We start from the raw sequence: 17,996 nt of genomic DNA on the forward strand, positions 1-17,996 counted from the left end.
CTGACCTGCTTTGTTACCGCCTGACTTTGCCCCATTTACATCTGTGATGCTAAAAAAAGATGGGACAGAAGGACAAATGGTGGCAGGCTGGGTACAGCAGGCTTTCAAGAAGGGGCAGGGTGAGTAGAGTGGGAAGCTGTGTGCTCAGAGAGGCTGTGATTTCTCCAAGACCGCACAGCATTAGGATAAATGCAACATAAAAATAGGCATCCTTAATTGGCCACATAGCATGGTTGTGGGAGGAGGCTTGACCGAAGGAGACAAGAGTCCCCAGGGAACAGGTTGTTAAGGATAGTCACTATCTAGTCCTATTCAGAAGGGGCCTCCTGCCTTTGCAGCGCCGGAGAGGCAGGAGGAGCCAAGTGGACTTTGGGGTGTCCCCTTGTCAAGGCCAGGAGCTGGAAAGTGCTACAAGGCTCTCCCATAGGCACTGGTCAACACTCCTGAAGACACATGTATTGCTTCAGGGATTTCTGAGCACAGTCTTGTGAAATAAAAACTACCATTATCCCCACGTTAGAGATGAGGTCCTGACTGGACAAGCCGAATCCAGGCCCATCTGATTCCAAAACTCACATGCAAGGGCTCCACTTCATGGCCTGGGGCCAGGGATGCCAGTTCTTACTGCTTCACTGAGAGCCAAGGTTTTAACCTCACATGGAGTCGCAGAGCGCACTCAGAACATGTTGGGGTGTTGTAGGAGGGCAGCCTCAGGCATCAAAACCCCCCACCTCAACAAATAGCAGGGGACGTGCACAAAGAAACAGTTCCTGTCCCTGGTGGGAAAGTTCCCAGCAGCTTCAGTTAAGAGAACGTCACAGTTCATTGATGCCTGATGCGCACACGGTGGGGGCAGCTTTATTGTTTTATATGTGAAAAATGAGGGAAGGGCTGGACCCTTGGCATCAGGGAAATGATGAAAGATTGAGATTTCCAAAGTCATGCTAACCAAAAGGTCAGTTCAACTGGGGGTGGGGCGGGGTGGGGGCATGAGCGAGCAGGCAGCTGAGAAGTATTTGTGACATGGGAGGGGCGGGGAAGAGGTTGCGATGTCCACGAAAGGAAACCATGGCTATGAATTTCAGGGCATCAAGACCCTGTCAACACAGCTAATCCCTACGGATGTTGGCTGAATAAGCCTTCGATGACCAAAGAAACGCACTGTGGAAACCATGTCAGCCTCCAGCAGGCCAATTTGTCCTCATATTACACACTCTGCTGGCTCCGTTGCCAGACCCCCAGATCGAGCGTCCCCTAACCCGATGAGGTGGACACAGCATGGTTAATAAGTCAACAGAATTCAGAAGCCACGACCGGATTAAGGAGGCCGTTTTATTTTGGTGCCCTGGACTCCAAGCAGATTAAATAATCAAAAAGCCCGAGCCATCGGGGTCATGTTTGAATGCTACAGCTGTTCACCGAGATTTGACAAACATTCTTTACGCGGCTCTCCCTCTCAATGGGAAAGGCAGGGATGATCTCGGGGAGGCCGACACTTTAAGAAAGAAGAAGGGGACACAATCAAAAGATCCTTTTATGGAAACCGATCCCAGCCAGATGGAGACGAGGGGACAGGCTGCTTAAATAAGTGGTCTAGTGAAAGCAACAACTGTTCTCGGCATGGAAGAAAAGCGCAAGCTGGATTCAGAAGAAGTGAATGGAAAGCTGGACTCTGAGTTTGCCATGGCCTCAGCTTGTTGATCTGCAAATTAATAAGGGTGGGCTTCGTGTTCGGCAAGGATGCTGGCCCGGGGAGGCGCAGCCATGAAAGGTGAGCGTGATGGATGAGTCATGTCACCCCCTTGGAGAAGTTCTCCGATCTGGGGAGGGAGGGAAGGAGGGAGAGGATACACTCAGAAAGGTGTCCCCTGAAATCTATTTTCAAGTCGTCATTCTTAAAAGACCGGACATATGTAAAAAATATACCGTCCGAAGGGAAGATTTATGTTTTCACCACGTTGGGTGCAGAGGAAGGGGTTGGAGACAGAAGTATGCAGCCTCCATGTGAGTGTGTGATTGGCATGTCACGGGCCATTTCACAGAAAACATGGCGTCGGCAGTTGGAGTTCATATATTATTCCCTTTGGGGGAGAGGGTTGGAGCCAAAGGAGGAATGAACGAACTGGTTCCAATCTCAGAAAGACAAGCCCTTCATTAATGGCTCAGCAGATTCTGTGGAAAACATATTCTCTTATTTAAGAATCGATTTCCTGCAGTTAATTAATGTGTGGGCCCCACAGTTCAAGGGAGGAGTGTGGGTGTATTTCTGCTGGAAGACATTTTGGCTTGGAAAGGAGTCCTTTTGTTTATCTACAAAGTTGGAGAAAGGAAAACAAGGGTTTTGTGCTTTTATGTGTTGGAATGCGGACGAAGATGGTGACATGCTACCTCTCTTGAACTAAGTGAGACAGAGCAGCATCTCCTTCAAAGGCTCCTGGGGGTGTCTTCCCTACGGGCCTGAGGCACAGTTAGCCACAGAGAGAGAATCCAGAATAAGGGGAGCAGACGGCACAGCCTTCCCCGGCCACTCTGTACATTTCCTTAGTTAAGCCCTCAAACAAACAAACGACCTCCATCAAGAACTTTCAATAGGAGTAGATCACTCCTTTTGAGTTTCGAATATCATCCTGTGGCCTTGTGAATTCCTCTACCAATTTGACAAAATGCCCTTGACAGATGTTTGCCATATTTTGAAACTTGAGTCTCAAAAAAAGAGGAGTGTTCTAGCAACTTTGTAGAATGATCTAACAAGATCTAAGAAAATGTAAACCGCATCCTCTCTACCCTTCAAGGGACCCTCTCCCACATTCCCAAACAGCCAAGAGGTGCTGGGCAAGGATGCTTTTTGCAGCATTGTTTGTAATGAAGAAAAAAACTATGAAGGGAAAACTATTGTAGCAGCTCAAATGCCCTGTTACAAAGGGATGGACAGATATTGAATTTGACATGATCTCACCATGAAATACTCTAGAGCAGGTAAATGAATTCACAGGAATGAATTATTTCTGTGTATCCATGTGGCTAGTTCAGTATAGAATGAACCAAACAGACTGCAGTAGGGGTCAGACTGATATTTACTTTTATGTGGATATTTAGAAACTGCCATGCAAATTAGTGTGCATGTGTGAAGAAGTACTAGACAGGCAGACAAGAACCCTCACCCTTTGCAGGCAGATTGCCTGGGTTCAAATCATGGCTCTATTACCTACTATCTGTGTGATCCTGGGCGAGTGGTTTGGAGTCTCTGTGTCTCAGTTTCCTTACCTTTAAAATGATGAAATTAGTCGAACCATACTTAACGATGTTAGGAGAATTGATTGATGTATAGAAAGCATATAGAATGATACCTGGCCCCAGATGTATGCTATATGGTTATTTGCCATTATTGTTCCTTATTAAATATTGTTTTTAACATGCCTGGAGGGATACATCAGTAATGGTGGGGGAAGGGTCAAGTAGGTAAATGATTGGCACAATTGTTACTGAAACATGGATGTTTATATTATTCTTTTTTTGGCACAGGGGCGGGGTGAGTACCAGGGATTGAACCCAGAGATGCTTAACCACTGAGCCACATCCCCAGCCCTTTATTGTTTTTTATTTGATTCAGGGCCTCACTAAGTTGCTGAGGCTAGCTTTGAACTCATGATCCTCCTGCCTCAGCCTCCCGAGCTACTGGGATTATAGGCATGCACCACCTCCCACCTCCTGTTTATGATATTATTCTTAATGCTTCTCTGTAGTTTGAAAATCTCCCATATACAAAAAGACCAGAGACAATTATTCAGGATTACACTTGCAATGATGAACATCAACCTTTAAGAATACTTTAGACCTGCCCTACCCAATATGATAACCACTAGCTACAGGGTATTTTAAATAATTTAATTTTAAATGATTTTAAATGATTTAAAATTAAATAGAGATGATATTCAGTTCCTTGGTTGCAGCGGTCACATTGCAGAGTCTCAGTAACCCCATCTGGTGAGTGGCTCCCATACTGGGGCAGCAGATACAGAACATTTCTAAAGCCACCGAAAGTTCTATTGGACAGCATTCCTCTAGAGCAGATTTTTCAGAAATGTGAGCCTTTGCAAGCCTGTCACTCTTCTCATGTCTGACCCCACATGATGCAGCTGTTCCCTACAAAAGGCCTGTGCAACCGAAAGATTGTTTTTCACCTTTCCATCTGATATCTTTAAGTTTTCCACCATGTGGGTGCGGAGGCACTTAGAAAGTGTCTTTCCCAAGGCTTCTGACAATAGTTAGCAGAGTGTGAAATAGGATATACTCAGCCCATCCCGACCCTACGAAAGAAGGTGAGTGATCTAACCTGCCATCCAGATTGCAGGAGGTGTTACTTGGCTCAGAATCATAGTCCCGGCCAATGCAAAGCGGGAAATAAATGCAGAGCCCTCTCCTCACACTAGCCCCGAGCCCACTTTCTTTCTGTTTGTCCTAGGTGAGCGGCTCCTGCTTTTGAGTGGGATTTTTCTACTCCAGGGCGTGCACAGCTGCCCAGAGAAGTGCTTCTGTCACCCATCTTTAAACTTTGTAGACTGTCGTCACCGGGGTCTGACTGAGATTCCTCCCGATCTGCCTCCTCAGACTCTGACGCTGCTCTTGCAAGATAACCAGATCCGCCAGCTTCCTGCTCATGTGTTTAGGTCAGTTCCTCGGCTGGTGACCTTAAATTTGTCCAACAATTCTCTCTCACATCTGGTCCCCGAAGTTTTCCATGGACTTCGGCACTTGCAGGTTTTAAACCTAACTCACAACTCCCTGCTCTCCCTGGAAAGCAGACTTTCCCATTCCCTGCCACAGCTGAGGGAGCTTGACCTGTCGTCCAACACCATAAGCCACCTCCCCACGTCCCTGGGCAAGCCTTGGGAGAACCTGACCATGTTCGCAGTGCGAGGAAACCAGCTCCAACATCTCGATCGCAGGCTCCTAGAGTCCATGCCCAGCATGCGGCTGTTACTTCTCAAGGACAACCTCTGGAAATGCAATTGCCACTTGCTGGGTCTTAAACTCTGGCTGGAGAAATTTATCTACGCAGGTCAGTAACGTCTGTTTGGAACCCCCCATCTGTGTGTCACCAGCTTGGGATGAACCTCATCTGTTCTCTGCATTAGCAGAAAGGTTGAGGAGGGTACAAGGGCAGTTTTAAGCTTTTTTTGCATTGATGTCATTTCATGGTTTGGCAAAAAAAACGGCAGGTGACTCATTAGAGGGTGTTTCAATTCAGGTATTTATATTCATCTACAAAGAGGATGCATGGAGACAACTTTCTCCTTGTCAGATAAACACAACATGAAGTTACTTCTCTGGCACGTGTGCCCTCAGGAAGGAGGGACTTCAACTGCTATTAAGTTAATTAGGTTAAGTGGCTTACTTAGGTTAAGTGACTGCTTAACCCCAAAATGGCACTAAACTCTAATTTTCAAGTGTGATACAACTGGGGATAGGGTTATCACTCTTAAAATTTAGGATATTTCCCTCTCTTTGTTTGCTGCTGCCCACTTGATAGGTAAAAATCTTCTCTAAAAGAATCTTTTGTACTTTAGCAAATATTACTGTTATTGAACTTGGGTGTAATGTGACCTCTCTCTAAAGTTATTCACTATTTCTTTAACCAGATGTCAAAAAGCAAAGCAAGAGATCCCAGACTATTAAAGATGAGGGACTGTAGAAATGACCCAAGGGTTAGCAAATCACAGTCCTAAGGCCAAATCTGGTACCTGTTCTCTTTGTGTGAATGAAGTTTTATCAGTCAACATTCATGCCTATTCATCACATCTGAAGAGTTGCTTTGCACTCTAAGGGCAAGTTTAAGGGGTTGGGACAGACTTTGGGTAAAGCCGATATTTATTATCTGGGTCTTAATAGAAATTTGGGAAATCCCTGTTATTAATGGGAAACAGAGGCCCAGAGAGGTTCAGTGATTTGCCCAAAAGCAGAAGCACAGATGAAAATAGAAAGCATGACTGGTTCTTGGCCCTACATTTTTCCCATATCCCATAGTGCTTCTCTGAACATCATCCATCGATTCCTACTCTTGAATGCTTTTAGTGTCCCAGGCGCCATTCTGGGCACTGAGAAAAGGGCTGTGAGCAAGAAAATCTCTACCATCAAGAAGGTCACACTGGAGTAGTATGAATAGAGGTTAAATAAGACCATGAGTGAAGAGGCATGTTCAGACAGCAGTGCTAAGAAGACAATGGGGCAGGGGAAGCACAGAGGGGGCAATGGGAGGGGGGCCCCGGTTGAGAGAGAATGAGCAGGGAAGGCCTTCCAAGGAGGTGACGTGGGTGAGAAGAATCAAAAGGAGGAGGAAGGAGCCAGGGGATGACTGGGCGAAAGGACACCAAGTGCAGTAGCTTGGCTTGGTGACAAAAGAAGAACCAGAGAGTGCTAGAACAGAGGAAGGCCAGGAGAGAGTAGACAGAGAAGAGGCAACTCGAGTCCTCAGAGGCCAGGTCACGCAGAACTGTGCAGAGCAGGGTGCGGTGCTTGGATTTTATTTTAAGTCAGATGGAAAGCTCGTGTGTTTTATTCAGAGGAACAATATGATCTAATTACAATTTTAAAAGGTTACTCTGGTGACTTTTGGAAGAGCAGTCCAAAGACTGCAGAAGAAGAACCAGAGAGATAAAAGAGAAGATGATTCCCATTGGCCAGGGAGAGAATGATGGTAGCCTCAACCAGGGTGGTAAGAAGGCAGGAGTGGGGCTGGGGTTGTGGCTCAGAGGCGGAGCACTTGCCTGGCATGTGTGAGGCCCTGGGTTGGATTCTCAGCACCACATATGAATAAATGAATAAAATAAAGATTTATCAACATCTAAAAATTATTTTTTTAGAAAAAGAAGGCAAGACTTTGGGAGATGCCTGGAATATTTCACTGACAGAAATGGCTAACAGGGTGGAGTGGGAGAGGAAGAAAAGAGGATAATTATGGGAAATTCTATTTCCTTTTGTCCTACAGAGGTGGCTAAAGAAATGGTGATGCCTTTAGCAGATTGGGAGTCGGGAAGTGGAGAGAGGGAAGACACACAGTCAAGTGTTGGGTTTTGGGCACACTGGAGACACCCATTCCACATCCAAGGGGAGTTGAGTCGGGGGTTGTATATTTGAGCCTGTTGCTCAAGAAAATATGAGCCCCACAGACACGAATTAGAGAATCAATAGCATCAGGATTGCTCAGAGGGAGGCAGGTTAGAAATCGGCACAAGTTCAAACATATGATACTGAATTAAGAAGCATCTCAACAATATAATAGCAAATCACATCTCAGGGACCAGCCAATGTTCACGTTAAGTGACAACTGGAGCTAGATCATGTGCCAACATCTGATAGGCGGTTTCAAATAAAACTAATTACAGCTGGAGGTAAAGCAGCTGGAGCTATTGTGTGCTGGATTAAATCATAGGCATAAACCAGACCATCACACAAAGGAGTTTTCATCAAAGGAGAATATTTCTTGATTAGAAGATAGAGTTCCCAGGCCCAGGACATGAGAAGCAATGGGGATGGAATGAAGTTCTCCCCACTCCGCCATGAAACTTGTTGGTGCTCTTTGGGAAAATTAATATCTTTCCCTAGTGCTCAGTGTCACCAGATGAAAATAGATAGTATCAAGGTCCATGATGGTCCTCAGATGCAGAGCGTAAGAGCACAGATATCAGCTTTGCATCAGAGGGAGGAAAAATCAGTTTGGGGCACCAGGATCTGAATGTCCCAAAATAATATAGAAAAAAGTTCATATAGATACTAAATGTGGAAGTTATATTATGGCTGCATGGAATAAAAGCAAAATAAAGGAATAGATGTCAGTCAATATCCTTATAAACCAATGCAATTACTATAGGTGTTAACTGATTTAATAGACACCCCCAGACTTTACTTGTTTATGCAATAAAATGTCTATTGCTCACTCATGTGTCCAAGAGAGCTGGGGGCAGGGTCTGCATCCATGCAACCTTCCAGACTTTGATGGTGCCAACTTTACCACACCATCTCTAACACCACCCCTAAAAGGCAACGAAACACATGGAGGATGGTGCTGGAGGTTTCAAGTCCTGGAAATGGCATTCATGGGTTCCATTGGCCAGAACTCAGTCACATGGCCCCTAACCAAACCCAAAGAGTGGGCAAATTTAATCTTCCTATGGGCCTAAAGGCAAAAGATGTTCATTGGTGAATACTTAACAATATCTCCTCTACGAAGACATGCACACAGATTCTACACTGACAATTCTTTATTCACAAGTAAGCAAATCATCTTGATGCTTATCTCTAACTTTATTAAACACTGACTCTGGGCTATGGATTGTGCTTAATACTGAACCCTCTGAGCAATCGTGGGAAGTGAATTTCATTATCAATCCTGTCTCTTACTTTCCAGAAACACAGGCAGAGGCACAGACCTTTCGGGGTTGTACAATTAAGTCACGTGCAGATTCCAGATCTGAATTCAATTTCTTCCAAGACAGAGCTTAAGAGCTACTAATGTTCAGATGGGGGACAGTGGGCTCTTGGCAAGCTGGAGCTTCTTGCGTTGTCAGCATATATAAATCTAGGAAGGAGAGGGTCCCTCGCGCAATAGTAGCAGATGTGTCTCTTGGTGTCATGGTCTCCGAGATGGAGGTGGAGGGGTGGACAATGGATCCCAGCTGAGGATAGAGCTTGCACAGGAGGCCATATAGCCTATGGGAGCCACAGTTCTTGCTTTCCTGACATATCCCAGGCTCTAGTCCACGTATTTCCTTGCCTCTGTGTCCCAAGATTGTGGATCCCACTCTAATACTGAACATGGAGAAGGCTGAAGCTGGAGAAGACCAGTTGTGGAGTCACGGGTTAAATCACCTCAGTCTAGGTATAAGTCCGCTGATGGAATTGCCTTTGTCTTCTCCTGATGGAAGGCCCGGTGCTCTTTGACCAGTTTAAATGTCCTTACTACCTCTCAGAGCCCTGCACTTCATTTCTGTCTCTCTGGCCTTCTTCCTTGCAACAAACTCCCAGGGAGAGGCTCTAACGGCCAGGTGCACAGAAATGCAATGATCCATATGGCAACACTTCAATCTCCGTGCAGCTGGATGACACCCTGGGCAGCTACCCCCTACCTCTGGTCTTCCAAGAATCAAGGGCTTGAGAAAAGAAGAAATTCTTCTCTTACCTTTTTTGAGTCTCTTGCCTCAAGGGATTGCCAAAGAAGCCAGGAGGAGCTCAAAACTTCTTGGTGGCAGCAGAAAGGGCATGGGCTGAATTTTGCTATTGCCACCTACCCCAGTGTGCCTGGGCCATGTGACCACCCTTCCACTGTGGAGTGGTCCTATGTCCTTACAGAGGCACTTAGGACTTGTATTAAAAGGCTTAGGTAGGATGGATAGGAAAGCATTCCCAAACTCTGAAGGGTTGTGTAATGGCAGGTGCTAATAACACTGAAGTAATGACCTCCATGTGTGTCGATCTGGTATAATTTCACAATCCACTTACCATCTGTGTGAAGAATCTTCCATCTAATTTGGCTAAGAAAGCCCTCCCCGGGGAGGTGTTTATAGCAGTCTGGGAGAACTGAGTCACAGATCACAGGAGAGTCCTGCCGGGTCAAAGGGCTTTATGAGGATGCCTCAGGATCCTCCAGAGAGGAAGTAGAGCAAGGCGGGAGAGGGGTGGGGAAACCTGGGAATCATGGGTGAGGGCTGGGTTTGGATGTTGACTTGTCCACTCAGGACCTGTGTGACTTTGCCAGAGACTTTCCTCTCCTAGCAGAGTATAAGGACTTATCTATGCTTTGTAAATTAACAAGTCCCACACAACTACGATGCTTTGGTGGCAGAGAATTTCATCAGAGAAGTTCATTTGCAGTAAGTCAGGGGCCAGCCTAGTCCAGAATGAAGTGTGTGCATCCCACGCTCTCTCTAGAGAATTCCTGAGGCAGGGAACCCCCTGAACGACAGAAGTCTACACATCGGAGGAAATCAACCGCCTTATGGGGGATGGAGAGTGTGTTTAATAACCCTTTGGAAAATTTGGTCCTCAAAGTAATCAATGTTTTGAAGCCTGAGGAGATGGGTTAATGATCCTTAATCCCATGAACGAAACCAATAGCACTGTCAAGTCCCAAGATACCCAAAGCACTCAGAAGACCATGCCACCCCTCTCATTGGCACCCCTGAAGAGAGCTGGTAGACACATGGGGTCTCTGTGGTCAACACACAGCATCATAACAATGCACATTTGTTCTGTGCTTTTCTCAGGTTTCCAACAGGAATCTGGCACAAAAGATTTCTTGTGTGGCGGGGCTCGTTAGGGGGTTGGCAGCAGGAAGGCTGAGGGCTGTGGCACTCCTGGTGCCTGTCCCCGGAGCTCCTTCTTGTCAGCCTTAGCATTGTTTTCCCCTTCAGCATTTATATGATGTCAAGGTGACTTGGCTTCTAATGACTTCTTGGTCCTAAGTAATTGCCAATTTAATGTGTGGCATTTTTAGCATTTAGCCAATTTAGAAATCCTAAAATCATAAAGTAGGGTTGTTAAATTCTTTGACTCCACGAAAAAAAAAAAGTTTAAAAAGGTACTTTATAAATTCCATCTGCTTATGTTTTTCGAAAGCTAAAGATTTTGGACAGCAGTTTTTGTATGTTATCATTCTCTGCTTTTGTTTTTTAAAGGCGGAATAACAGATGGTGTCCTCTGTGGGTCACCTGACATCTGGAAGGGGAAGGACCTCCTCAGGATTCCTCATGAGCTGTACCAGCCCTGCCCTCTTTCCATTCCGCATCTGGAGGTTCAGCAGCATGACGTGGCCCACGAAGAGGTCCCCAAGTCTCCTGAGAACCACAACTCTGGGGAGCGAGACCCTGTGTCCTGTGAGGTCAAACCCAAGCCGAGGCCCACCAATCTGCGCCACGCCGTGGCCACTGTTGTCATCACTGGGGTTGTATGCGGAATCGTGTGTCTCATGATGTTGGCAGCCGCCATCTATGGCTGCACCTACGCCGCTATTACAGCCCAGGGACGTGGGGGTCCCTTGGTTCAAACCAGTGACTCTGGGAAGACGGGAGGAAAAGAGGTGTTTGACCACTCACCAGCCTGAGAGCTTTCATCTCAAAGAGGATTGATCATTGTAGACTGGCCGATGTATTCACTGTTATTGTCTCATTTTGCTTTTTCCAAAAGAAACAAAAAGATCTGTCTGTAAAAAATATTCCTGGGGAGAAATTTAGGTTGAGATTTTTTAAAATACCATAGAAGAAATAGAGGTGATACTTGTTACTCTGTACCCAAAATGTTATGACAGGGATTCTAGGTGGGGGAAGGCCATGCACAGAAAAGGGGAAGATACCATCTCTTTCAGGTACCCTTTCCCAGATTAAGTTGCTTTGGCAGAGCAAAAAAATTCCAACATAGGAGCCAGTCAGCATTCCTAGGAGCTTCAGGGTCCACTGGAAAACTGCCCAAGTCTGAGTGCTTGGGACGAGGCTGGAGATCCTACCCGAGGGGCACTGAATGCCTCTATAATTCAAGTTCATGCTAGATCGGTGATACTTTTAGATGTTGTGTATGTTATATATTTAATGGGAGCGTCTGTTGGTTGGGAATTCCGTAGCTTGCCACAAGAGTCGGATTATATTTAATTTTCTAAATCAGAAAACCATTTGGGGCTTTGTAGGACACAGAGGAAGAGGAGGGTTCCACATCTGGATAATTCGACTCGGGCCGGGAGTCTGGGGAAGTTTTTCTGATGCAAAGGTAAAGAACATATAAGCAAATACAAAGAGCCAGAATTCAGGGCAGAGATTACCAGAAGGCCACATCCACCAGGCAACTAGAAGCTTCCATTTGTAACCCTCACAGCAGGAATGGATTTAGGTCAGTCTGAAAGGGAGGTAACGACTTTTGTGTATCTGCATCTGCCTCCGTAGTGCACAGAGGGCACAGATTTGTACAACCACACCCACGCATAAACACACCACGAAGCCATCACTTCACTCTCTAATGAAACGCAGCCGTGTCCGGGTGGGAGCCAGCAGCTCTTGATCACCACCCAGATCGTCTCTCAACACTCTGGGATAGGAAGTAAGAAGGAAGTCTTGAAGAGAGTGGGAATTTCCAAGAGGCTCCAGATAAGTGGTGGCAGCCACCCCGAACATTATTTAGGCCATGGCTTAAAAAAAAAAAAAAAAAAAAATCAGGTATAAACCTGGCTTAGCCCACAGATGTGGTCCTGAAGAACTGCATGCAAAGTGAATTTTTGTAAATTGAATCATCATTTTAATGCAGTAGGGGACCTCGCTATTTAAAGGAACCTTTCATGGAATCTTTCTGTAATGGAAATAATTGGCTCCAGATTTATGCCTTTTGTACATTTGAATTTTCTCATGCTAGGTTTTCTTAAAGTGAAATATACCTGTTCTCTCTCAGTTCATACTTAGAGTCGCTTTTTAGGATTAAAATTATTTTACACAGGAAAAGAGCACAGAGGAGTTAGGGACATGTTAAAGGCAGAAAATGGCATATATAGAGTAAGCTGTCCCTGCAGAGGCCATGACAGACATTGATAATCAATCCCAGCACTCCTCCCAGCTGAGCCCCAATGTGCAGCAGATGGTTTCTTAAGACAGCACTGTAGGCAACCAGAACTAATCAATTGGAATTGGTTCAAAGGATAAAGCACATTTGCCATTCAGAATATTGGCTCTACATTCACTCCTTAAGGCCATGTAAAAATTAGTTTGGATCCTAAGTCAGTAGTCCATTCCTTAGCTGGAATGTGATGGAAGGTTTGCATGTGTACAGGATGGACAGACAGATGTAGCCCTAGTCTTGCCCAACAGTAATCAAGAAGCCATAGGGAAACAGATGGATGAACCTACCATATCACATGTGCACGGGTCACATGGATGAATCTCTAGTCATTGCAGAGGCAATCTGCACCTACCCCTGTGTGCTATAACTAGTGCGAGCTCTGCTCACCCTTAGGCTAAAGATGGGACATCTTAGCATTGATTTTGCTGGATGTTATTTTTTGGGGAAAACATTTAAACTTGGATGATGTTTTTTTTTTTTTTTTTTTTCCCCTGAATATTAAAATAAATCTGGATACCTTAAAGAATAGATCAATAAGACTGCAGGGGCCAGGGGTGGTAGCACACACCTGCAATTCCAGCAGCTCAGGAGGCTGAGGCAGAAGATCACAAGTGTAAAGACAACCTCAGCAATTCAGCAAGGCCCTGAGCAACTTAGGGAGACCCTGTCTCAAAATAAAAATAAAAAGGGCTGGGGATGTGACTCAGTGATAAAGATCCCTGGGTTCAATCTCAACAGGGGAGACCTGCTGTTGCCTGGGCTCCATTCCAGGTTGTGGCGCCTCCTCTCCACTCTGCCATGTGACACTCCAGTGGGCAAGACCGAGCACCCTGCTCTAAGGATATAGCAACTTCTTTCCAGGTTTAAAAAAAGAAAAAAAAAAAAAAAAAAAAAAAAAAGAAAGAAAAGAAAAAGAAAACAAACTTTCTCTCCATTGTCCTGGACTGCGAATTCTTAGCCAAGAACACAATCTGAGAAAGGAAGTTTAGAAGATCTTTCTATTCCTCATTCCAATTTCACCAAATGTTGTTAAGAGCTAATGCTGTGGGACCAGGCATGGTGCAAAGTGGTTCTCCTGAACATTCCACATGTAATCCCGTCACCCACTTCTTGAGATACTAGGACAGATATCACATAAGCTAGAACTACTGAGGCCAATAATGTGTGTTTCCTCTAACTGAAGACTGTAAGCATACTGTGCCCAGCCAAAGGTTTGGTAACACTACAGGTCAGCCCTGTCCCCTCCCCATAGAGATTACATAAGAGAGCTTCCAATACACTGCAGAAACCCCTGACTGTGGCAAGCATCCTCGCATGTCAACACCCCTATCCTATTCAGTTTCTAAATACAGATGATAACTCAGGCAAGCCGACTTCTGGCTTTATGGATAGTTTTTAAGGAAAAAAAAAAAAGGGTTCGTACATTTTGATTTCTATCTTTTGCCTACAGTCACCACAAACGGCAGTTGGCAATGACAATAATTGCTTACCCTGAAATGTCAACAGCTTTTCGGAACAGAAAAATGTAAATCAAATTGTTTAACAAATGCAGAGTTATCATTTGTTAATATGAGAAATGAAATGTTTTATCTGTAAAAAATCACGGCAGATGAAAGACTCAATTTGCAGGGTATTCTGCAAGAACCACAAATTATCTTTCACAACCACTGCAGCTCATGAGGGGTAATTTGCAAACGCCTCATAGATTATTTTCAGCTGTTTATTGCTGCTGTCCTATTCATAGATTCCCCTATAAAAATGTCTGTCCATCATAGAGTCATGCTGAGGGTACACTAAGGACAAAACTCATACTTCTTGTTGGTTATTTCTGAGAAAGCCATATAAAATATCATTTTGCATCACAGTTAGTAGAACAGTATGACTCTAGACAGGTTATTTTTTGCTTTGCCAGAGATCAAAAATTCATAAACAGATATTATAGCTGTCAGCAGTGAAGCATATGAGGAAGGGGTGGGGGAATGCATGCTGCCAGAGAGATTCTGGAGAAAAAGATCTAGCATCAAATCCATATCTGAAAAGCTTTTATGATCAAGGCAAAGAGCCCTGACCCTGCAGGAAGAATCTTTTGCTACTGTTCATAAAGTCCTAGTGAGTGACTGAGGGTCTTATTTTTCCTTACAAAAAATTTCAGACCAAAAAAGTGATTCCTACATGAGTTTATTCCTGAAGCTTGATGAAAAAAAAAAAAAACAAAAAAAAAACACCTCATTGCTTAAATCAACCAAGTACTGATGAAAAAAGACACCTTTATCTTTGTCCTTAAGTATCAAAAGAAGTAGCTAAATCAGTTTCCGAAATAATCTGTCTGCAGCACACATTCATATAATTTTACACAACAGCTGCTAGAAACCTATAACTTTCTATTGTAGGTCAGGAAATTACCATTTGCAGTTCGGCAAAACTCATCGGTGTGTTCATTGTTAAATGTTATTGCCTGAAGTCTACCAGAAGCTGATATTCCAACCCCACAGGGCATTGCTGGTCTGGGGTCTATAGGAAGAACTTCAGGGAGCCATCCTGTTTCTCCTTTTGATGGAAATGCTTTATATTTTAATGCAGAAATGGCAATGAGGCCTCAAAGAAAATGTTATTCCATTCAGAGAGGCAGTCTCATAACCTGTCACCCTCCTTTTGCATCCTTGACTGGACTGGGTACACTGACTTTCACATAAATGACACTAAATATCCATTTAGATGGATAGGATGTCATCCAGTCACAAAACCCCATCAAGAAGATGCGGGGGTTGGGGAATCAAAGGATTGAGGAGCAAAGAAAAACATTGAAGAACATTTAGTCCAGGCCTGGAAAATTTCAAAATAGCTGCCACCAGTCTCCCTCTCCATTACAGGCATTGCTAATAGATCATGGCAAACTTATCTGCTGATCCTAGACAAGGCCTCAGAATCCTTTTAAATCTGTTTTCCAGTTACCCACGACTGATCAGCTGGAGTTGACATGAGAGATTAAACCTATTTGCTACCCTGATACAGTCCAGTACTCTTATTTTCGCAGATAGGAAATAGAAGCAAGAAAAAGGAAAAGAACTTTCCACAGATCACACGCATCATTAATTATAGGTCTGATAAACGTGGTTGCAGAGCATGGGGTTAGCATGAATGATATAACCGGTCTTAGTCAGCTTTCTCACTGCTGCAACTAAAAGACCCAACCAGAAAAATTGTAGAGGAGGAAAGGTTTACTTGGGGCCTCATGGCTTCAGAGGTCTCATCCATAGACAGCAGGTCTATTCCTTAGGGCTCAAGATGAGGCAGAACATCATGGCGGAAGAGTGTGGTTGAGGGAGGCAACTCACATGATGATCAGAAAGCAGAGAGAGATGCCACTAGCTGGATACAGAATATATACCCCAAAGCCACGCCCCCAATGCTTACCTCCTCCAGTCACACCCCATCTGCCTCCAGTTACCAGTCAGTTAATTCCATCTGGGATTAATTCACTGGTTGGGTGAAGACTCTCACAACCCAATCATTTCTCCTCTAAACCTTCTGCATTGTCGCATACATGAGCTTTTGGGGAACAAACACCTTACATCCAAACCACAACATAACTTGACACGCACCATCCTTGGTTCATTCCTTGGAGAACTCCACTATCAAGACTCTGACATTATTATGCAAATTATTAGGATAATGACAATTACATCACAATTGTTAACATTTATCAAGCACCCAATTTTGTGCCAGGTATTTTCTAAGCATAATAATGAATTTTCTGTTCAACTTATATTAACCAAGACTTGTGGGTTCATTTGCCTGAAGTCACGCCACCAGTAAATGGTAGAGTAGGAATTTGGATTCGGGTCTTCCCCAGGTCAAATTCTAGATACTTTCAGAATGTGATTGGTTTGAAGAAGCCAGAGCAAGGATCCTTTCCTGTCACTGCCAACACTTACCTTAAAACATGGAAGGGAAAAGGAATCTGGTCACTAACCAGCATGTCACTGCCATTAACTCTGGTCCCACCATTAACAGGAGGACAGCTGAAGGAGTCAAGGCAAAATGGAAAAATGAGGGTACTTTCACCACCTGAGACTCAGATAGGCTGGAATGGGAAGGGAAGGGAAGAAACTCAGACTCTCTTGTGTTATTTGAGAAAATGACAACATTTGACTTCAGATGAAGATGCTAGCCAATAAGTAAAATTTTTCATTGAAATTCTCATTAATACACAGAAGGGGGAAAAACTTAAAGCCCTAGAAATTAAGAAGACTGCTTGATGACATTCAAGTCTCCAGAAGGAATATCCACTATCAAAGAGGTATGACCTTGAGCCAGATTAGAGTCCTTCCTTATGTTGTTATTACACCAAGAAACTGGGTAGAAAACTCAGAGGGAAACCATCCTCTCCTATATGTAGAGTATTTGAGGACATTTGACTTCAACACCTCCTCTTGAGACCTTGCTGGTTTCAGTCATTAGAGATGAAGCCTCTCAATAATGTAGCATTTAATGTGAAAATAAAAAAAGAAGAAGGACAATAAGATAAAAATAATCCAGGGACTATAGTTTTAAGCTACTATATTAATCCATGTTGCTTTTAGTATAATGAAATGCCTTAGACAGGCAACTTTATAAAGAAAATAGCTTCATTAGACTCTCAGTTTTAGAGACTGGAAGTCCAAACACCATGGCACAGACTCTGGTGAGGACCTCCCTCTGCTGCACCACCTCACAGTGGATGGCAGATCCCAGTGACCAAAAACCCTCCTAGCAGCGCCCCTGTAAAAGGTCCCACCATCTCCATGGGGACCAAGCTTCCAAGACATAAACTCTGGGGACACCCCAAACAATATCCATGTCATAGTACCTACTGTTGCTTCCAAGGAATGAAAACTACAGACTACTTTGATTCATCCAAGTTATCAGACAACCAGGCTCAGGAGGTATGGTCCCCTTGCTCATCCTGCAGTACCATACTAATGGAAGCCATCTGGCACTGGGCATTTAATTAGTGGCGGGGTAGATATCAACTAACCCGCCACTTTAATCCCTCCAAGAGATACTCAACGGGAAGCCATCGACCCTGCTCATTGGCAAGTACCCTATATTTTTAAAAATATTTTTTATTTGTTCAAAATTGCTGTACATGACAGTAGAATGCATTTATACATCCTGATAGATCATACATAAATGGAGTGTAATCTCTCATTTAAGGTTGATTAAAATGAAGAAGAAAACTTGGAGTTCCCTACAAGAGTGTTTAAAAAAAAAAAAAAAGAAAGAAGACAGCCCTGCTGTCGAGATGCAGAGGAAATCTGAAAGATAAATTTTAGAACATGTCCTAAAACAATTTTTAAAGTTTCTGGTGGAATTTCATGTGAAGTATATTTTGTGTACATATGTGTATGTTTTAATGTACATTTCAT

The 17,996-nt window shown here is 44.1% G+C and overlaps 2 protein-coding genes across 3 annotated transcripts in view; one reads left to right on the forward strand and one right to left on the reverse strand.

Annotated features, from left to right (window-relative positions):
- Cacna2d3 (calcium voltage-gated channel auxiliary subunit alpha2delta 3) overlaps positions 1-17,996 on the reverse strand; it is an 885,854-nt gene that overhangs the window by 142,084 nt on the left and 725,774 nt on the right. The window lies entirely within an intron of this gene.
- Lrtm1 (leucine rich repeats and transmembrane domains 1) lies at positions 1,741-11,095 on the forward strand. The gene is made up of 3 exons (XM_047531730.1): positions 1,741-1,771; positions 4,463-5,059; positions 10,671-11,095. The coding sequence occupies exons 1-3, from the start codon at positions 1,741-1,743 to the stop codon at positions 11,093-11,095; spliced, it is 1,053 nt and encodes a 350-aa protein (XP_047387686.1).

Source organism: Sciurus carolinensis, chromosome 17, assembly GCF_902686445.1.
Source record: "Sciurus carolinensis chromosome 17, mSciCar1.2, whole genome shotgun sequence".
In the NCBI taxonomy this organism is placed as follows: Eukaryota; Metazoa; Chordata; class Mammalia; order Rodentia; family Sciuridae; genus Sciurus; species Sciurus carolinensis.

Coding starts and splice junctions, on each gene's coding strand:
- Lrtm1 (XM_047531730.1), top strand. CDS start 1,741: ATGCTGGCCCGGGGAGGCGCAGCCATGAAAG. Junction 1,772..4,462: donor GGGAGGCGCAGCCATGAAAG/GTGAGCGTGATG, acceptor TGTTTGTCCTAG/GTGAGCGGCTCCTGCTTTTG. Junction 5,060..10,670: donor GGAGAAATTTATCTACGCAG/GTCAGTAACGTC, acceptor TGTTTTTTAAAG/GCGGAATAACAGATGGTGTC.